This window comes from Lycorma delicatula, chromosome 2 (genome assembly GCF_047948215.1).
Source record: "Lycorma delicatula isolate Av1 chromosome 2, ASM4794821v1, whole genome shotgun sequence".
In the NCBI taxonomy this organism is placed as follows: domain Eukaryota; kingdom Metazoa; phylum Arthropoda; class Insecta; order Hemiptera; family Fulgoridae; genus Lycorma; species Lycorma delicatula.
In genome coordinates this window covers 26159966-26183594 of record NC_134456.1, presented here as the reverse complement: position 1 = coordinate 26183594, position 23629 = coordinate 26159966, and the positions used below count along the sequence as shown (strand labels likewise).

Below are 23629 nucleotides of genomic sequence, written 5' to 3'. Positions count from 1 at the left end.
AATAACAAAATTAGTGACAATTAAATCTATTTAGGTATATTAATTCTTAAAAGTAACAATACTTGGTTTAGTTCATTCTTGTCATTTCCTAGGACACGGCATATGTCCCTCAGCAATTTAAATTTGCAACTTAGACCACATAACGTATATAGTCCACAAGGAAGTGGTGCACAGTCAAGCGGCGGTTGCATTGGACACACAGTGGTGCGTTCTCCACTGACATCAGGTATTCGTGAGTAGCTTTGGTATATCCTAATCACAACTGGCAGAGGACCACTTCCTCTTGGCAAATCTTTCTGCATGAAGAGTCTCATGGTAATACCGTATCTTTGATGTGTCAGAGTTTGTGATATAGTTTGATGTAGCAGTTCAGTCACCTTGCCACCTTCTTTGAAGTGTATGTTTAATGAAAATAATAAAATCATTAGTTGTTAACTCGAGAGGTGAAAAATGGCTAAAAACTACATGCATCTTTAGCAGCAGAATCCGCACATTCTTTATCCGGCATTCCTACATAGCTAGGAATTCCAGCAGAAATTCACCTGTGTGTTGTGACAATTTAATTCAGATTGTATTATGTATTTCAGTGTCAATAGGACATCTGGAATACAAATCCTCTAAAGCTTGGAGAGCATTACATGAACTACTACAGATAAGGATGTGATGATATTCAAGCCATTTTGATGACATACAGTTCAGCATTGTAAACACATATAATACCAGGTAGACCAAACACATAAGTTCTGTCATTTAGGTGGGTCAAAATATAAAAGGTACATTAAATGCCGGGTACAGATACCCATTGGTGCTGTATTATGCCGATGGTTTTCATACTGATGGAAATGAGGGTTTGCAAAGACTGCTTTAAAAAACAAGGTGATTTGGTTGTCCTTTAAGATGGGCAGAGTAAGATGCTAGCAGCTGGTCCCATCTATCCGAAAGTGATGGCTCGCTGCAATCAACAAGTACGCTTGCGACAGGGCTTGATCAGCCGTTCTCTGGGTGCAGGACTTGGAGAATGGCATACATCCAAGCAAGATCCTACAGGGGCTCTCGGCGACCGCCAGATAAGAGTTGCCAAGTGACACAAAAATTACAATTAGACCAGGTTTTGGGGAAACTGGCGTTGCACGTGTCAGCTACTGGCATCGGTCATTACACACATTGCACAAAAAGGAAGGGCAAAGACAGGGATATGCATTATGTATTATGAGAGCAGACAACCTGGAGCTCCCATTGCGATGCTACAGATGCCTGGAAACTGGCCATGTGGCAAGGAATTGCAAGGAGAAGATAGGAAGGCTACTTGCTTTAACTGTGGCCCAACATGGCCATTGGGCATTTTAGGGAAGTTTTGGACTCAATTAGCAGGGATAAAAGCCCACCAATCAGCACTGCTGGCCAGAGACTTTAATGCTTGGTCAGTTACTTGCGGGTCACCCAGGAATGATGAACAAGGTAGATTCCTGATAGAAGCTGCAGCACTTTCAGACATAGAGTGTCTCAATACCGGTAATACACTGATGTTCTGGAGAGGGAAAACTGGTTCCATTGTTGATGTGAATTTTGCTAAGCTGGCCCTAGTGACACAGACATGATACTGGTGTGTGAGTGAAGAGTACCTGGCAAGTGATCATCAAGCCATTTTAATGAGTGTAGCAGACAAAAGCCTTCAGGGAGCTGGTGGACCGGTCACTCATGGTTGGACCACCAAGGGTGGGATTTGACCCGAAAACACTTGTGGAGACTCTTGACTTTAGCGGGGTGCATCAGACTACCATTGCAGAGGATGGGGCTGCAAAACTGGTTGACTGTCTGAAAAGTGCCTGTTTTGTTCTTCTTCCCAGCAGGTATTATTGGAGGGGTTGTTATCTAATATATTGGTGGTCCAAAGACATAGCTTGTAAACGTAAGGAGTGCCTTGCGGCTAGGAGGGTTGTGCAACGAACACGCATCCATGCACTTAAACAACTGCACATGGAACGCTATAGGACCTCTAGGAGCGAGCTTAATAAGTTTATCTGGGCTTCAAAAAGGGCTTCCTGGAAGCAATTCATTGCTGAAACAGATACACACCTGTGGAAGAGACCATTGTTAAAAGGGTATTGAGAGCCAGAGCTCCTTTGACTCTGGACTCTGCTGAGGTCCAGAATATAATAGATTCCCTCGTGAGGATGGAACTTTGGAGTAGGTGGAAGAAGATGCGAATCCCCCACCACTTCTCACAGAAGAGGAGTTAGTGGCTGCAGTTAAACGGATCCAACTGGATAAGATGCCAGGACCAGATATACTGCCCAACTGGGCAATTAAAGTGGCAGCCAAGGCCAATCCCAGTGCCTTTTTGAGGGTGTACAACAATTGTTTAATAGAAGGAGTGTATCCCCAGAGATGGAGGCAGCAGAACCTGGTACTAGTCCCTAAGCCAGGGAGGGATCCGGTGCTGCTGTCCTCATACAAACCTCTGGCAATGATTGACACAACATCTAAGGAACACACAATGCAACATAGGTTGTCCAGAGCTATAGAGGATACAGCTTTTGAACAAACAGTTTGGATTTCATAGAGGGAGGTCAGCCTTAGATGTGGTGGTGGAGGTTGTGGGGATGGCGAGAAGAATAACTCGTGAGGAGAAATGTGTGCTCGAGGCATTGGATGTTTGCAAAGTTTTTAAGTGTGTGAACCATGGTGCCATTGGGACTGTGCTGGCGGAGAGTTCCCTCATACTTTCAAAGGATAATCCTTTCTTATCTCAGTGACTGCAAACTCATCTGCGAGGCGACAGATGGATCGGTTGAACAGCGTATAAATAGGGGAGTACCACAAGGGTCGGTCCAAGAGCCAACCCTTCAGAATATTGTCTATGACAGTGTATTCCAGGTTCCGTTATCATTGGGAGTCATGGTTGTCGGGTATGCAGACAACCTTGCGCTCGCGGTTGAGGCGACCACACCAAGGGAGACCACTGTCCATATACAGGAGTCCTATGCCGCAATTAGAGATTGAATGACAGGAGCAGAGCTAACCAGACAAGACTGAGGTTGTAGTTATAACAACTACCAAGGGAAACCAACTTTGAAAAACATCCTTGAAGGTCAGACGGTAGTTTCGAAGGCTGCCATAAAATATCTCAGTGTATGGGTGGATGCGAGGTTACACTTTGGCACTCATATTATGGAGACATGCCAAAAGACAGAAAAGGTGAGGCAGCTAATAGCTTGTTTGCTTCCAAATAACGGGGGTCCCAGCCAGCAGAGGAAGAGGCTGCTGTCTGGCATCGTGTCCTCTGTGCTACTATATGGTACTAAAGTCTGGGGAGGGATGATCTTGAAGCGATACAGAAAAGGAGCCGTCTCTGAATCACAGCAGCATGCTGCACAGTTTCCCGCAAGGCTGTAGACATCTTAGCAGGAATATTACTGATATACCTTGAGATTCTTCATAGGAAGAGGATGAAAGAACAAAGTACTCTAACACCCACTGAAAAAAGGAGATTGGCCAGTTCCATCATGGAAGATTTGAGAAGGTAATGGCAGAGGCGATGGGATAACAGTGAAAGGGGGTCGATGGACATACCCATGGCTCGTTAGATTACTGTCTTACACAGTTTCTGGCAGGCCATGGGGGGTTTAGAGAGTACCTTTATAAGTTTGGACTTGACTACTCGACATGTTGTCCGGTTTGTGAGAGTGTAGATGGAACAGCGTAACACGTTTTTTCAGCTGTCCCAGTTTCGAGGATCATAGGAGTGAAGCATTGCATGCAATAGGCAGAAGGGATATGTTTTCAGCTGAGGAAAAGTGCAACAGATTGTGCTTGAGAGTGCAAATAATTGAACGGCTGTAGCAGTGTTGGCCAGAAAGGTAATGCAGGAGCTGTACACCTGGGAGGAGTCTCGCAGGGGCAGGCAAAAATGGGATCGCTGGAAGGTGTTTGGGAGGAGAGGCTCTTGGCTGAATGCCTAGGGGGTCCTCCATATGTGTGGGGGTCGCCTGCATGTGATGAGGAGGCACTCCTCTCTTATGCATCTGATGGTGGCCTGTAGTAAGTGGTACGTGGTATGTGGTAAGTATGTTGTATGTTAATGACTTTATGAGTGTGTGTGTGTTGTTGAGGAATGTGTCTGTGATGCGATTGTATATATATGTGTGTGTGCATTTGGTGTATTGCTGTTGTATGCTGAAGTAAGTTTTGACAAATGTGGTTGTTGTTAATGGAATGGATGCGACTTGTGATATGTAGTGATGTGTAATTTTTGGTTGCTGTTATGTTGTGTTGTACTTTTGCTTTATGTGATCTTGTTTGTGTGTGTGACTTTCTGCGTGGTGTCTGATTGTGTATGTGGGCATATTACCCCCTTCCTGATGAAATGCACCCCAGTTTACCAGGAAGGGGGTAGCCAGGAGTAGAGTGCGCAGGAATACATATGTATCTAATATCATTTTGCGGAACCTGTTAGCAAGTCTGACACTGCTTTGTGCCCGTAAATGGGGTTCCTCCACCTCTAAAAAAAGGCTTGATCTAAACACACTAGTAAGAAGACGAAAAAAGGAGTGGTGTATAGCATCCAGCATCTTAAGAGCACAGTATGACGCACTGAAGAGTAAACTACACAACAATAATCTAAATGGGATCGAACTAAATAATAATAAAAATACAACAGACATGATCGATCAGCTTCCAACTTGGTGTTGATAGGACTTGTAGCATATCTAGAAGTTTTAAATAGTTTGCCTTTAAGTGTTTGATGTGTTTGGCCCATGTAATACGGCTATCAAAAAGTAAACCTAGAAATTTAATGTCAGGAGAGATTAGCAATTGGCTTTCCATTGAGCAGGACTTGTGGAGTGAAATGGTCTTGTAGATAAGAAAATATTACACATTTTGTTTTCTTTGGTGAGAACATGAAGCTGGTGGTGACTTTGGACCAGGTTTGAAGGCGAGTAATAGTATTCTGTAGTAGTCTCTCGGCTGTGGCTGTTGAACAAGTCGTGATTTATATAGCAAGATCATCGACAAATAGAGAGCATAAAACAAGTGGTTGCACACATTTAGTAATACTGTTGATGGCTATATTAAACAAGGTGGCACTTAATACACTTCCTTGAGGCACTCCAAGGTGATGCTACTTGACACAGAATCTCCAACACAATCACGGAATGGATAGTCATTTAGGAAACCCTTAATAAAAGCAAGCATATTGCCCATGACTAACCATTCTTTAAGGGTATTTAAATATCTTGTTGTCAGGCTGTGTCGTACAACCTATGTCGAGCTCCAAAGAAATGGTTGCCCTACTGACCACTAGAAAATCCATGCAAGGTGTAACTAAAGGAGCCAGGATGATGGATGAATAATTCCTGTTGTAATTAGCTGAGGAAGAAATGATTGGAGAAGGGATAGAGGAGGAAGATGATCAACTGTTACTGGGATGACTGCCTCTGATAGGATTAGTTTATTGTTTACTAAACCAGGTCCAACATAATTTATAATAGCACATTAGAAAAGAGATAAATGCTTTATATATTATCACAGCATTCTAATTTTAAGCATAAACATAACATTAATAAATTTTAATTATGCAACATAAATAGATGTTAATCAAATGTTTACCTATAAAATCCCATACGTAAAGATTCCGTCCGAACAGACGAACAGATCTAAAACCATAAAGGAAAACATTTTCCAAACACGTGACAAGTCCTGTTTCACCACACAGTAGAAATGTTAAAGAGTTGTTTGGGCCATCCTTACTCTGTGCTCTATAGAAATATTTCACAATCCTGTTAATACAATCTCCTGAAATATGTACAAAACAATTAGAGAAGATGAAAATGTTGATTAACAATAACTGTCAATACAGTTTAAATGAATATTATAACATGAAAACAATTTTAACACAAATTGAAATGACTTAATGCACTGTATTTTTTGTGGTCTTTGTGGTCTGCTTGGTATTTTTCTTGAATTGCAGTCACATTATTCACATATGACTTCAGTCTGTCCTGAGTCTATAATAAACTAATTTTCTCAAACCATAATATTAATAAATGAACCTTGTATGGTGGTAGTAAAGTGATAAGATATTCCTGCTATGTATCATTTCATCACTACTGAAGGTATTAACACAAGTTAATACCTACTACAATTATGGGTAGAAACTTTTGGATTCATCAGATTTACATGTTACATATTAAATACTATTTAAAAAATTTTCTTATAAAAAATAACTGTAATAATATAGATTCTTTTTCATGCTTATTTATATAAATGATTTCTAATAGAGTACTAATAAAGGATACAATAGTAATTAATTAACTGATTGCTCTGTAGATATCACTGCAGCAATAACAAATAGTTACTAACTTCGAAAATCAAACCTTTTTTATGGGTGAGAGGCAGGCAGTATGAAATGGGCATTTAGAAAGATGTTTAGTCAAGCTCTTTTCCTAGCTTTCCTCAAATATTTCTCCAGTCTAAATGATAATATGCAATATTTTGGAGCCAGGATAGCCTAGTTATTTAGTAATCTAGCAAGACTGAAGATTCCATCTTACATTTATCAAAGAATGGTTTAGTTTGCACAGCTAGCATGAATAAAGCAGGTTAGGTTGCAGCTTCAGTTTTTCACTTCCCAATCTTTGCTTCTTTCAAGTTGGTTTGGTGTTTAAATAGGAAAATTACAAGCAAGAGTTACAAGTAAACAAGAAATGGTTATTTAATAGTACAGTCACCTTTATTTAGTCTACAGTATTCTTTTCATTAAAACATTTTACCTAAACTTATTTATTTACAACTAAAATTCACGTGACAGAAATATTTAATATTTAAATAATTTTTTTATAGCAAGAAGTACTAAATACATGAGTAATGTAACATAATAAAAGACTGTTGATGTACAGAGAAGTTATTCAGTAAACAGAAGAAGTTTTTTATTTAGACATAATCATTATTTAAAACTCAAATTGAATGAATAATTTAGAGCTTAAAATTTATTCTTAAAACTAAAAATACTTTTATTAAATTGGCAGCAGGATTTTCAATATCATTTTTCTTAATATTAAATCTCCTTCGTTGAACTTAATAAAATTTTATCAAATATTAAAATTTGATTAAAACTGTGAACACATGAAGATATTGTTTTCATTTTATAATGTAATTTAAAGCACAAATTTTTAGTTAATCGACAGTTGCAATTTGAAGTACAAATTACTAATTGATTATAAAGATATCTTAGCTTCCTCCATAAGATTCTGTCCTGATAACGTAAATTCTAATAAATTCACATTTACCTAGCATGTGCTGAATATCAGCAACAGGTAATACTTTTCGAGGAGGAGGTACACTAGGACTACGAACTCTTGGACTATTTGACCCGCTACTAGTTATGAGATGTGAATTTCTTCCTTCCATAAGACGTTCTCCTACTAATAGTCTTTCTGTAGAGTCATCATCAACACCTCGGCCAAGCCAACGACCACATGGAAAACTAAATATAAGTAAATACAAAAATAAAAAAAAGTTTAACGTTTTTGTTAGTCATTATTAAAAAATAAAATCCATTGTTTAAAAGAAATAAGTAAATTATTGTCATAAAATATATAATTTGTAGTTTTCTAAACATTTAAATAAATATTATAATAAAATGAAAATTCACTTACTGCTTGTTTTTAAAATATTTAATATCAGTGCTTTGGTGGTGCACACTGCTTCATCAGATGTAAAAATTAAAATAAATTAAAAAATTTAGAGAAGAATGTTGTCTTTTTTGGGAATGGTGGGAAATTTAAATAAATTATACTATTTTGAATTCCAAACATCATTAAATTTAGTATAACTTTACAAATTTATGATATCTTAAATATTAACTGATTTTTATGAAATTTTTATATATTGCATATACCATTATTTTGTGTAAGCCGTTGCTTTCTTTGTTCAATCTAGCAAATAAAATTAAGTGAAGTTAATTTAAGAATATAAACTTTTTAATTATAGACTGAATCAAATTTTAAAATAAAATTCTCTCAACACATTCACTGCTAATTAAAATTATACTACCATGCAACAATGTTGTAATATAAACAAATTTAAAAAAAAAAGTTACTGTTATGTACAATAATCAATGCCATATGTCCAAAATTATGTTTCGGAATGTTTTTAGCCAAAATGTTGATGTCTTATTCAAAGACCCAACTTTGTATCTGAACTGTGAACAGTTAATTATGTTCATAATTTGTGCACTATATTAATAATTAATTAGAAAAAATGTTATCTTATTATTTAAATCAGATTACTTATAAAGAAAAATATTATATTTAAAACTACTTACAACCTGACCAACCTCCTCTAACAATGTTTTTAATGTTTTGATAGAAACTGTAAAAATATTTGCCAGTGCACAACCCTTAACCCACCGGTTGGTCTAGTGGTGAACGTGTCTTCCCAAATCAGCTGATTTGGAAGTTGAAAGTTCCAGTGTTCAAGTCCTAGTAAAGGCAGCTACTTTTATATATGGATTTGAATACTAGATTGTGGATATGGTGTTCTTTGGTGGTTGGGTTTCAATTAACCACACATCTAAGGAATGGTCGAACTGAGACTATACAAGACTTATGTATGAGTGTATTTACACTCATACATATCAATCTCATTAATTCTCTGAAGTAGATTAACAGTAATTACCAGAGGCTAAACAGGAAAAAGAAAGAAAGGGCACATTCCTTGATTTGTCTTTACAAGTGGTATATACAAAAATGCTTTTGTTGCTTTAATGAAACTCTCTGGACTGCTTTTTTCTTCTATTATAGAGTTTTGATTCCCAGTCGATTTTTGTATTGGAGTCCTCTGTGTTGTGTATTGTGGTGTTGTGTTGATACTTGGTTGTTCTACTGGTAGAAGAAGTGATTCAAGCACTGCTAGATGAAAATCATAGCAATGTGATTTTCTGCCTATCATTATTTGCATTTATATTATACAGTAACTGGCTATTGACCAGCAACATCTGAAGAATGAGAATGAAAACCTCTTTACAACATCTAGGTATTTTAAATTTGTACAGGTAGTAAAAAAACAACCCCCACAATCCTTATCTTTCGTAACATAAAACTATACTATTGGAAGTGGTTTCTGTTGTTCTTTATAGTACTTATCATTTTCTATATCTGAATTATCATGTTTAAATTAACCATTCTCTTATCCTTCCATCTACAGATCATAATTCTGTTAGCATATTGTATCATGGATTAGCCCTTCATAAGATTTGCACAAGTCACACTTAGTGGGTTACATTTTCAATCAATACATCAATTACTAGTGTAATAAGTTTCTTTTGTCAGAAGTATGGAGGTGAGATTGAAGCTGTTGTAAAAATTGTTTGTATGGAATGACCAATTGGTGCAATTTTTTAAAAGATACAACACTTTTTCATATGATTCTTTCTCAACAAAGGACTATTTTTTTCCACCATAAATAATGAATCTTAAATTTAGGCTATGAGGTTCCACAAGGGTATACATTTTAGTCTTGTACTTATTATTTTTGTTGTATTTTATATATTGGTGTATCACCAAGCTGTCCTCTTCATAGATTCATCGCTTCATCAATAGCAGGTCTTTGATGGTTTGGTAAATTTTGAGAATTTTATTGTTGAAGTGATTATCAATGGTCTCACTTTAGAAAACGATTTTTGACATCAACTCTATTTTATACAAAGTGTAGACCCCTCTTAATTAAAAGGAATTGATCATGATGCATATACTTTTTAAGTGTTAAAAAAGTCTACTGATTGTGCATCTACAGGAAATGGAAAAAGAATTTTATTCTCCCTTGTAAATGGGCTATTTTCCAAGCTAGTGACTAGTGGCTACATTACACCATACTGGGTTGTTTAGTTTGATATCTGATTCATCATCCTTACTAAGATCTGATTCACTATCACTACCATACTACACACTTTTCACTGAATGTTTCTTTCAACATTTTGTAGATTTCAGAAAAAGAATTTTTTTAAATGGATAAAAACTGAATATTAAATAATTGACAAACTGATCAATATTTTATTTCATGGTAGGCGATTAACCAACACACTATGCGAACAATCACTGAAATGACTCAATGACTACAATAATCAATTTGAAATTGACATGGAAAGTAGACAACACATCTGGGTATTTGTATGCATGAGACTGCCACTTTGCATGCTTTACGGTTTTCTGTGAAGATTAATTTCATTACTTTCTGGACCGCCTGCTTTTAATCAGTTTATAGTAAATTAATAGATTTTCATATCAAATCATTCAACATAATTAATTCTCTTATATGTGTAAAAAAACCTTTATTGTACGGAAATGTTTACAATGTACGAATGTATACTTTATATATACCTATCTTATTTGTGTGTTCACACATAATAAAAACTGTTTATAATTTATTCCTGTATTTTGATTAACCTGCTTTGGACTATAATGTAAAGTGTTTGCTACACATTTTTCAGAGAGAATATTTTTACCAAAATAATTTTAAAAACTACATATATAATTTAATCTATGACTTATGAACGGACGATCTAAGTTTCAATATTTAGCTTAGACAAACATTTTTTCATCAATTACACCATTTTACCTCATTACCTAAGCAAAAAAGAATAGTAAAGATCACTAAAAAAAAAAATGAAAATGCTGCCTACCTAAATAACAAATAAGAGTTAATTTAATATTATATTTCTCACTATATTGCAAAAAAATTAAACTTACATGTATGTATGCCCAGTTACTTCATTTCTAACAATTACATGTTCTACCATCCACTTTGGACTGAGTCCTGAGTTATCATGACCTATTCTTAACGTGGTAAGAAGACCAAGATTCCTATGCTAAACATAAAAATAATGAAAATGAATATACAAAATATTATAAGAAATGAAAAAAAAAATTCATATTCTTTTCTCTAAAAATATTATTCATCATTAAATATATATTAAGAGTACCTTGTTTATAACTTGAGACTGAAGACCAACCAATAACTCAATTAACCAAACTACCTAAGTACAGAAGATGAAACTAAAAAAAAAACTCAAAAATTTTATTATTTAAGGTTTCCAGTATTTAAGAAGCCAAATCAACTCTCGCTATACTCAAACTGCATTTCAAGGAAACATATTTCATTAGGAAATTGGTGAAAATCACTAAGCAGAATTATTAGTACGTCCTGATTCCATACTAACAGATAAGTAAAATATTTTCAATCTCATACAAAATAGCTGAATAAAGCTTCCTAGTAGAAGACTACTTTTTGAATATTTCTAATGAAAGAGATGATCTACATGTGATGCTCAACACACTGCCTTTTTTCCTAGATGTAGTGGTGCATCCAACTTTTATTGTTAGTTAATATTAACAAAAGTAACAGTTCTTTCTGATATTGATTTAAGTTACTAACAATCTAACTTTTCTCTTTCTGTTTCATCCAAAAATAATTGTGCTCACAAGCACAAATTTTTTAATAACAAAGTTGTTTAAAATTATGTGACCCAACTCATTACTGATTTTTTACCTCATCTATGAAGAGTTTTTCAATGATGTGAAGTATTAATTCTGTGACTTCTGAATTTGATATTTTTCATACCACAGAAACTGGTCTTTCATTGATAAGTTCAACATCTATTACAATGTTCTGATCAGTAGTTCCTCTCACTATTAACAGCTAGCAAGCAATAATAAATTTTACAAGACATGATTTTGAAGGTTAAAATTCAATCAGTACATGAATGAAATTTCATTTTAATTTCTAACAAAGTATAACATCACTCTATTTTAATTTATTATTGTGACAAATGGTATGTGCATTACTTCTAATTAAAGCTATGTTGAATTTTAGTACCTTTATTTTAATAGTTATCCTTTGCTTTCAGTATCCACAGCAATAAATCTCATACTTACAAAAAAGTTTAACTATGGTTCTGTTATCTATTGAATGCAATAATTTCAGTGAATTTTTACACCGTGTGATAAGTAAAGTTTACTAATCATTTAAAGTTAATATTAATGTGTTTTTGGTATTAATGATCTATGTATTCTGATAATAAATATCCATCATACTTCACTGATAAAAAAATGTGAACTACTGGATAAAATACTCACATGGAACATTAACTGCAATGATCCTTTAGGTAATGCCAATCGTTGTGTTTCACCATTACTTCCAGATACTGCAACCCAACAATTAGCTGAAGTTGTAGCAGCACTACTTTTACGAGATGGAAATATAACAACCCTATATGGTAATCCTGAAATTTAAAACATCATTAAAAAAAATTCAACCTAACAGTAAAAATAAAGATATACATGTGATTTAAGATAAAGGAAACAATTTGGGAACTGATTCTAGAGCTTGAAATAAGGAAAAATGTTCATACAAAATATGTCTGAAAACACTTTATTACCAACTAACAGCTAGCAAAAGATTCCACCTGGATTTCAGTTCCCACAGTAAGATGAGGTCATACTGAAATTTTTAAGGTGTTAGGTAGGGGGAAACGTGATGGTTTCTTATGGTTAATTTCAGGTCAAAATTGTTAAATCAGGTCCTAGAACTGTTTTTCTCCATAGTTTTCATGATATATTAATGTAAAACATAAAAATTTGGTGATGAAAATACAATTTTTTTAGATTTGAAATACAATAACTTTAGTAAATGACTAATAGAAATGTAAATTTTATTATCAAAACTTGTAGAGAATTAAATTCTGAGAAAATTGCTCTAATAAAGTCAATGAAAAAAAAACTACTTATACTAGTATTTTTTTAAAAGCAAATTAAAAACTGTTTTAATTCAATGTTTAAAATTCTAAATAATTTTTCCCTGACACGTTGTTCTAGTATGAAAGGGCCTATTGGTTTTCAATCATACCACACCAAATATTCACTAAAAATCATTGCTGGAAATTTGATTCAACGATATGATGTGGGTATTCTTCAGATCACTGATGTGAATTACATGTGTTTAAGCCATTATGGGTAAAAGTAGCTTCATCTGAAAATAGTACAAACAAATTATGTGGTAATAATTATTATTATTATCATCATCATCCCACTGACAAAATTGCAGTCATCTGGCCTGGAGGTGTTGAACTTTCTGAACATGATAAGGATGCAGTCTGTGATCATGTAATGGCCTTCATACTGTACTTTTTGGAATGTTAATTTGTACAGAAATTCTTCACATGCTTATTGTAGAACTAAGCTCCTGAAGAATATTTTTACTTTCATCACCATATTCCAGTTGAAGTTAAGATGAAACATGAGTGCTGCGAAGTGTACCATTCTCACAAAGATTATTAAAAATTTTGCAAAATACAATAAGGTCTAAATTTATTGCACTAAAAACAGCTGTTTTTAATTTTTACAAATCCATAAGTTTTTCTGTTAACTTTGGTTTGAGTTACTAACTATTCATCTAGGATACCAACGTTGGTATTCTTCCACGCAGCTGGAACACTGCATTGCAAAAGTCATACACAAAAATCATATCAGCATATTTTACATGAATAAAGATGCACAGGAGTTTTCAAAATGAAGAATTCAAAATGGAATTTCATTTTTTATTTCCTTGTATGAAGTAAAGGAAGTATTGTGATCGTGAAAAATTTCGGTTTTCAGATTGCAATGGAAATATCCATTTTCACCATCCCTGAATCCATTTTGACTAGTTTCAGTGTAATGTCTGTACGTATATGCATACATATATAACTTACATAACTCAAAAACAATTAGCCGTAGGATACTGAAATTTTGGATTTAGGACTGCTGTAACATCTAGTTGTGTACCTCCCTTTTTAATTGCCATCGACTGAACCAAAAGTGTCCAAAAAAGCCCGAAATCCAAAAAAATGGATTTTGGACTTTTTCGTAACTGCAGTAATAAGCATATATAAGCATAATAACGATATTGATATATCGTTTTGAATGATATATCTTAAGTGGTACTTATTTTCATTGGTTCCAGAGTTATAGCCAAATAAAATTTTAATTAATGAGATGTTTGTACCTTACAAGGGAAGGCACATCAATTCGAATCAGACTTAATCTCCTTTTTTTAACTTTTTCTTTAATTTAAATATGTTGATTTAATAATTATTAACCTGTGATTGTAAACAAATTTTTACAATAAAAAAAAAAAATGAAAAGAATAATCAGAAGTTTTAGTAAAATAAAATTTTATGTACGTGTAAAAATGTGTATATGTAATAGATTTGATGAAACATCTAATTATTTAATATTAATTGAAAATTATAATTTAGAATCGTATTATTTTTGGATTTTCTAGTTTACTTTCTATTTAATTTTATTTAATTATTCTGGAACTTCTGTTTAATTTTATCTACATTAAAGTTAACTACAGAGTGACTGAAAAATAGACCCTCAGAAGAACAACATGTATAGTGAGGCATACATGCCTGATCTTTAATAAGTTGTAAAAAAATCCTCATCTTTTAGTTCATTACTCCTCTGATACTGTCAGACAATATTCTCCCTAAGTCGAGTTAATCATTTTGTTTATTTGTTTTTTATTGCCAATCATTTAATCGCTCTTTTGTTTGAAATAATTCTTCTGATTTTAATTTGTGTACACATTCTCTAGTTTTCAAATTTTCTCTCTCTCTATATTCATCATCCTCTCTTAATCTTTTTATTCTTTCCTTGGTTTTAACATTTTCTGCCTCTTTATATTTATCATCTTAATCTTTTTATTTTTTCTTTGGCTTTAACATTTTCTTCCTCTTTATATTTATGATCTTCTCTTAATGTTTTTATTCTTTCTTTGTTTGCAACATTTTCTTAACTTCTTAATTTTCTTGACATTTTCTTCCTTTTATTCTTTCTTTGGTTTCAACATTTTCTGATCTAGTAATACAAGTAATAAAGGGAATTTCACTTTATTCTAATATTTCATATAAGTTCGTTGAATTTAATAATTGTATAAATGTTTGATGTTAATAAAAACTAGTATTTCAGCAATTGTGAAAAAATTTTCAGAAAAAAATGTGTATATGTGATTTAAAAGGCGTACAAGGAAGTCATGCGGTGTCCACATCAAATTTTTTTAAATTCAGATTTATTTGGAAAAATGTAGGTTCACTTTAGAGTACAACAAACACAAAAAAGTACATATTTGATCCTCAAAAATAATTAAAACAATCAAAATTATGTCAAAAACAACTAAGCTATCTAATGTTTATTATTAACAAATAACCAAAATTTTATGACTAATGAATAGCATTAATTAGTCATAAAATTATTAGTCACTACTATTAGTCATAAAACACTATATGATTAATAGTAGTATTCAAATTAATTTCAAAGCATACAATAAGTGTTGCCAACCTAATTTTTCAAAGGTTTAAATTTATTATATTAACAACTATTTTTAATTTTTATTTTTTAATTCACTGTTAAAAATTTCTCCCCATCACATGTTTTGTTCTAGTATGAAAGGGGCATTAATTACAACTGATTTTAATTTTTTTAAATTCATAACATTTTTCTGTTAAGTTTTGTTCTGTTATGTTTTTAATAACACAAAAATTGTTTCTTTTTTCTTTTTAATAGACTTTATTACATCAATTTTCTCAGAATTAAGTTCTCTACAAGTTTTGGTAACACAATTTATGCATTTATTAGTTATTTAACAAAGTTATTGAACATCAACCTAATAAAATATGTTTTTCATCACCAAATTTTTCAGTTTTATGTTGGGTATCATGACAATTACAGAAGGTACAGTTCTGGGACCTTTTATTCAATTTTTTCAGAACAATAAACATAAGAAACCAACAAATTTACGCCTTGTATAATGCTTTAAAAATTTCAGTATGATATCATTTCACTGCGGGAACTGCAATCTGGGTGAAAGTTTTTGCTAGTTGTTACTCGATAACAAAGCCTTTTTAAACATATATTTGCATAATCCTTTTCCTTATTTCAAGCTCTAAAATAATTCCCAAATTATTTCCCTTTACTCCTGAATCACTCTATACATTACACGTAAGTACAGTAATATACATAAGTATATATGTAAAGGCAAATAAAAACTGTATATTAGTGATATCATCTACTTGCAACATTTTAATAATGTTGTACTTATATACAAATAAAGATCTCAAAAACAATCTTTATTTTAAGCAAAGTATTTCAAGATGACTCTTACTATAAATAAATACTTGATAACAATGTACATTTTTTAAAAATGTATATGAGGGCAAGACAAAAATTAACTACACTTTCACCATAACACATCTTCAAGGTTGTCATATTTCCTTTTGTGCATGTGTGCTTAAAGTTAGTATAACGTGTATAAAATTTGATCCTGATCACATCATTTGCCTTCCTACTATTACAATGTAAAACATGTCCGCTCTGCTAGCAGTTTTTGCATCAAGGAGGAGTAATGAGTAGTGATCCAATTTTACTGGTTGGAGGGGGTGAAAGGGGTTGAAATTCATCACAGATTTTTATGACAATACAGGGACAGTGCTTTATGAAGTAAAAAGTCTTTTTTGTGGATCGAGAAGGTTACAAGTGGCCGGACACATGTGATGCACAAACAGGGAGTAGAATGCCTGTCAACCTCCACCATAGACACAAGATTTGGCAAGCTCATGAGAAAATTCTGGTGATAGTAGTATCTTTTTTGAACATCAGAAATGGTTCTGCCCATGAAATTATCTATGATGAGATCGACATCTGTAAAGTCTGTATGCGATGAGTACAAAGACAGCTTACTGCAGAATACAAGCTTAAACATGTTGACATCTGTCAATGGTTACCTGATTACTTCTGTAAGGAAGGCGATCATTTTTGAGCACATTAGTCACTGTGAAGAAGCATGGGTACATCACTATGAGCCAGAACTGCATCGCCAGAGTATGGAATCTCTGACAAAGAAAAAATTAAGACTGAGCCATTGGCAGAAAAGATAATGCTGACCGTTTTTTGGGAAGCAAAATGCCCTATACTGGAAGACTTCATGGGAAAGGAGACTATGATCAAGTTGAGTTACAGTGAAATGTTGGAAAATAAGCTGAAGCCAGCAAATCTGCAACAAATGCAGATATCTATTGTTGGAAGAAGTGTTGTAGCTGATAATGCCAGTTTGGACACACCCATTCAAACCATTAACAAGTTGAAATTTGAGGTAATGAAACACCCTCATTACAGCCCAGATCTTGCTCCCTCTGCATATGAATGATTTCATCTGGTTATGCTGCTAAAAGATGCTTTGTGAGGTTGTTGATTTTTTTATAGACTTAAGATGTGCAAGAAATGGTGCAAAAATAACTTTGTGGCCAATCAAAAACCTTCTTTTTGGATGGAATATGTAAACTTGTGGACTGCTCAACCAAGTGCATTGACAAGGGGGGTGGTAATGTAGAAAAATTATGTACATGTTGAACCCCACCCCTTTATGAAAATAAATTGTAGAATGAAAAGTGTAGATAATTTTTTACTGCCCTCATATAAATAGAATATTAATGTTGTATACAATTCTTGGAGTTAATCAATTGTTATAACAAGATGAAAAAGTGATTTAGAAACCATACCAATAAAAATCAAAAGTATGTAATAAATGAAATGGGAGTTCTAAGATTATTCTAATGACTACCTAAAACTTATAAAATCCAAAAAGTATCTCACCATTTATGCAATATCATACTAAAAAAGCATCCTGATAACACTCTTTTTAGGGTGGACAACTTATTTTTAACAAGAGAATAAAAACAATAAACTAATAATTTTTTCAGATAACTAGGTCAATAGAGTACAGAAATAATGGTATAAATTGTTTAAAAAATTTACAATGCAATAAGGCTCATAAATTGCATTCAATATTAGCAGCAGCAACAAATAATAAGTTATTTAATAAAAAACAACTGTAATGTTTTTGAGGAATAAACAAAAAAACAAGTTTTAATTACTTTAAAAAGGTTAAAGCTACAAAATGTATAAAACAATAAAATTCTGAATAGATAAAATAAAGGTATAATTTCACAGAATTCATGAATGATTTGTATAATAAACAAATGAGAATCATTCAAAATAATGAAATATATATACACACGAAATTAAATAATAAAATTAATGATTAAGTTTATAAAAATGTAAAGTAGATGTAATATACATAAAGAAAAAGTTATAAAAAATTACATAAAAAGTTATACTGACTAGTTGTGGTATAAGTATTTGTAAAACAAAGGTAATCTACAGCATTCAGAGTTAACAAATGATAGAGAAACTGCTCTCTTTCTTCTTCACATCTCAAAAAAGCATATCTTTTGTACTGACTCCTGAAATTAAAAATGGAAAATTAAAAAAAGGAAACATAAATTAACATTCAATAAAACTTGACTAATGTAGCAAATTAGTATGTTATTTAATTAGTATATTTTTTGTATAAAAAATTCTAATGTATCAAAAAAAATTATTTGTTCAATTTCAATTAAAAAACATAAAACTCTATTGCATTAAAACAATATACCAGTGATTCCCAAACTGTGCGCCATGGCACCCTGAGGAGCAGTGGCCTTCTCACAGAGACTCCACAAAATATTGTAATATATATATATATATATATATATATATATATATTACATCATTAACACAACAAGAAACATAGAAATTAAGTTTCATTCCAGTTTTTGCACTTATTTATAACAATTATACTCACAATAATATTTCAACATCAGTGAGAATTCATTTTTCACAATCTTGTAGGTTCCCAAACTATATATAACAATGGTGTTGGGCAAAATGTTCAACTTTATGAACAGATGGGCTCAACATCTAGAATATGAACATCTCATGCAGTAGTCTTTATTCAAAGTAAAGATAAAATAGCAGTTGTTGAAGCTGTATATTCCAAGTCATCAATATTAAGTGAATGGATTTAGTTTTTAATTTGCTGTGTAATTATATATTTTTAGTAATGATTTTAGCAATTAATATAATTAAAAAACACTTCAGTGAAAATAATATTAGATAGTTAAAATCTGACACATTTCTTAATGCAACAAATATATTACAAATAAAAAACCAGCCAACATACTTCAAAAGTGCAGAATCAGCTAGTAATGTTCTTAAGTGACGTGAAAGCAATTTTTTTTCAAGAGAAAGTCGAACAAAGGCTCTAGCATAACCTATTTGTGTTTTAATATCAGTCATAGCTTGTATACATCTGTAACAAAAATTGAAAACAAATAATTAGTAAGACCAAGTTAATTTTATTAAAATTAACCTTTTAATCCTTACAAATGTTCCAGTACATTGGTGCCCAAATGTCTATGCATGGCAACACACATACCAGTACGTTGTGATCTTATTTACTACACGGATACATGAATGTTCCATTTTGTTAATACTAGTAATGCACTATATTATGAATTTCAGGTAACACATACAGAAGGCAGTGTTTTTTGTTTCTTTCTGAATCGTATTTACCTTGCTATCTGAGAGAAACATTTTGTTATCTTTATGTTATTCTACATGTAGTTCATGATTTGTGTTGTAATGGCTAAATCTTTTATTTGTAATGATGAAATAATTCTGTATCTCACTAATCCTAAATCAGATACTGAGGATTTGGGGAGAAATTAGTGGTAATGATAGTACAACATTAGAAGCAAGTGATAATAATAATAATGCCAATGTATTCACCCGTGTTTTCAAGATTATCTCACACCCTCCTGCACTTTTAGAAACTATTCGTAAAACAGATCTGTAAATAGAAAACAGTTTAGTGCATAAATAAAATATTGTGTCTAGAATAAGGTAAGTTGATTTTATTTTTATTGGAAATTATACTTGAATTTTATATGGATGCTGTTTTGTTATTAGGAGGTGGTATTTTGCTCCCCCCCTTCCAGAGTTGTTATTTTGGCTACATCTTCTAGTTAATAAGTATCTATACACAATTTTATTTTATTTTATGCTCTTAATATAAAGAAAAAAAAACAGTACTGTTAAGTGTACATATACAAAAAAATATTTCATACAAAATATCAAACAACAATAGGTAATAAAATACTGTTTTTTCCAAAATCTAGTACTGTAATTAAAATACTGTAATCTTCAAAAACTAGTCCAAGGTAAAACCAAACAAAATGTATTACTAAATTCACCTTAAAGAAAAATAAAAATTAAACAGATATGAATGAAACTAAATAATTTTTAAGCAACTTTAGAAACATAAAAAACAAATCTTTTGGTTTCTCACAAAACATTCAAGAGATAAAATAGAAAATTTATTTAGAATCATATTGGTAAATGTTACTTTTACTTTTTTTGGTACACCTAGCATGAAGTATTACTGAGAAAAAAAAACAGAAATATTACAATGAAATTATATTCACATACATAATATTTTATTTTATTAAATAAAATCATTAACCTCATATCAAAGGTTAAACTGCAAGGTAGAGACGGCAAAGAGGGTAGAGAATTATTCTCGTCATGGTTATAAGCCTGTCTTGAACTAGCACGAGTCTCAGACCTGCTGCGACTTGGCTTTGTTGACAAAGGAGGAGAAGTCTCCAAGGCTGATGATGAAAGATCTGGAAAAGACAAACAAGGAAAAATTTATTTTATACACATATAAAAAAAATCAATTTTTTTTGTACAGTCATTCGACTGTTTAATCCTATCCTTTGTTCCTTTCATTACCTATGCTTATCTTTAATCTCAAAGTATTTACTAAATCCAACATTCTGAATTATCCAATTCATGTATTCTAATTAATTTCTTCCCCTAAAAATCAACTCTCTGCAGAACAATCTATAAACGAATGAAGTAAAGTTAATAATGCTTTAATATACAGTCCACCAACCTTGTTCTTCCTTTTACAAAAAAATAGAATAATTTTATCTTTTCTTAAAACATAATATCTTCCTTTTTTAACCAATTTACCTAATTCTCAATTTTCTATTATAGTACTGCATTTCAGAATTCTGTATTCTTTCCCTTCCTAATTTTTCTTTTGACCTAAATGGAAATACAGTGCTACATTGTAATATAAGCACTATACTCCATAAATATACTAAGAAAACAATTTCCTTTTAATTCCTAAATATAGTTGATAATTGGCAAATATTTTCTTTGCATGAAAGCCTGTTACTGTTTTCTTATATATATACTTCATCTATTCTTTGTGATATTACTACTGTATGAGCAAATTTTTAGAATACTATATTTCTCAATCTTCAGAATTAATCATTACCAATGTGTCTGTTAAATTTCATTACTTCTCTTTTATTCTTAATTATATTCAAATAAAATTTCTCATTTATCAAACCCACACAATACCTATATAAGATAAAAGATCTATACAAGATAAAATGCTCAGTATCTATTATATAAGATAAAATATATTTGCTGAATTTTTTCAGTTTTGTCAAAAAAAAAAATTTTAATTGCTGTATTAATCTGAATAAAATGATTAAAATTCAATATCCAAAAGAATCTTCTTCAGTTCATATATAAAACAACTGTGTTAAAATAAAATTAACTGATCACAGTCATTTTGTATTTTGTATCTATTTTAATACAAATTTGTTGCATCAGTGACTCCTATTTTTGACTGCATTAATCCCGCAATGTCACTGATCTACATTTATTTTAATTTTATTTATAATGTAATATTTACATTATCATACAAAAAAAAAGACATATTTTTATTAATTAAATTAATATGACACAATTTCAACTGACAATATGAAAAACTGTTACACCAACTACATATAAAAACAGACTATATGAGTAATCTTTATTTCAATAACATTACATAAGGGATGGATATTGGCGTTAACTATGAAAAGCATTATTTCTGTTATATTAAAAGAGAAGGTTTATTTTATATTGTTACAGGTGGATCCATCGCCAATATAAATTTACACATTTATATGAGGAATTACTAGAGTAACAATAATCTTTAAACTTGAAATCAAATTTTTCTAAATAATGTATATCAAATACATACAATATTAAGAGTAACTGAATATACATATGTGATAAAATGTAATTTAACAATAGATACATACAATCAAGACGTCTTCTTAGAACACACCAGGCCAAAGCTAATAAAGCAGCAATAACAAATAAAAAGAATAAAACACTATTAATGATGACTTTAGTTTTTGATACATTTAGAAACATAAATGATAAATATTACCAAAGATTTATAATAATTCAAATACACAACAATTGTGATATAAAGTTGATATATCGCTTTGTTTACCAAAAAGTATACCAAAATACAAACTTATTCCAGAACTTCAGAATTGATTTATATTACCAAGTATTTAAATAATACCAAATTCATTTCATTTAGAAATCTCAAAATATTACTGTTGATATGTTTTTTGAAATTGATTAACAGATAGTTTAATTCCTTAGGACTACAATTTTTTTCTTTATATCATTTTATTCTATCTCAAGAGATTAGTAAGAATTCTCTTAAAAGTTCTAAGGAACTTCAAGAAACTCTTCTAAGCTTAAATAAATAAACAAGTTAAATGTGGTGTATCATACATTTACAGAATATTTCATATGGAAAATGTCATTGCCATAATTGAAAATCAGAAATATATCAATTAAGTGGTAGCATCTCGGCCTTTCATCTGGAGGTCCCGGTTCGAATCCTGGTCAGATATGGCATTTTTCAAACACTACAAAATTCCATTTCTACATCCCACGCACACACAAGCTTCAAGCTTATGTGGCAATATCATCAAGAAAAAAAAATCTACAATTATGGCAATGATCAATATGTTCCAACAGAAAAATAATGAAAATGGATATGTCATCTGATCTAAAAACTGATTCAAACTACAGAGCACTTGTCATACTCAAGGTAAGACTGCCTCAATTCTATAATATGAAAGGAATATAAATGTCACAATACATAAGGGAATATTTCTTATAAATATCTTATCTAAAATAATCTTGAAAAATTCTAGATAAAAAAGTTAAAACTATTCACATTAATTTAGCATGACCACTAAAATATTTTAATGGACTTTTTCACCTTACTCATTAATAAATGTGATAGAATCAAATACTATACAGGAAGGAAGTACCAGGGGAGTAATTTAAGGGTGAGAAAGAATGGCTAACAATGATGATAAAGACTGTTAACCTAAAGAAAAAGGGAGAACTATTTAATAATGATTTAAATACAAAAAACTAAACTTGAAAGTTTGAAACTGCAGTTTCAGAATATTTTATTACAAGAAATATATAAAATTTAATAATGATTATAACTTTTATATATATAAAAATGAATGTTTATCCTGTATGCATTCCTATACCATTCATCCAACTGCAATGAAACTTTGGTGAGTTGTGCGCACACCTGCAAAGGTTTCTGAATTAGTTTAGGTGGTGCTGGAGTCGGGATATTTCAAAAAATTGTGTTTATGGTCTGATTTAGCTCATATTCAGAATATATAATAGTTATGTGAAAAGAAACATTTTCTTTTTCTAGGTGGTACCAGTGTCGAGATATTTACAAAAACAAACATACAAACAAACTTTCTTCTTCTATATATGTAAAAGGCAATATTTGTATGTGTGTTCGCTACAGACTA

At 31.6% G+C, this 23629-nt stretch overlaps 1 protein-coding gene across 3 annotated transcripts in view; it reads right to left on the bottom strand.

Annotated features, from left to right (window-relative positions):
- pns (DENN domain containing pinstripe) overlaps positions 1-23629 on the bottom strand; it is a 113479-nt gene that overhangs the window by 15523 nt on the left and 74327 nt on the right. For 2 of the 3 annotated variants that reach the window (XM_075358529.1, XM_075358527.1), the window contains exons 14-21: positions 22082-22117; positions 20437-20599; positions 19096-19224; positions 18216-18337; positions 12135-12280; positions 10749-10867; positions 7290-7486; positions 5611-5796 (exon numbers count right to left, since the gene is read on the bottom strand). In XM_075358529.1, the coding sequence (XP_075214644.1) occupies positions 5611-5796; positions 7290-7486; positions 10749-10867; positions 12135-12280; positions 18216-18337; positions 19096-19224; positions 20437-20599; positions 22082-22117 (1098 nt within the window). The remainder of the gene's footprint in view (positions 1-5610; positions 5797-7289; positions 7487-10748; positions 10868-12134; positions 12281-18215; positions 18338-19095; positions 19225-20436; positions 20600-22081; positions 22118-23629) is intronic. The other variant, XM_075358530.1, reaches the window with a different exon arrangement.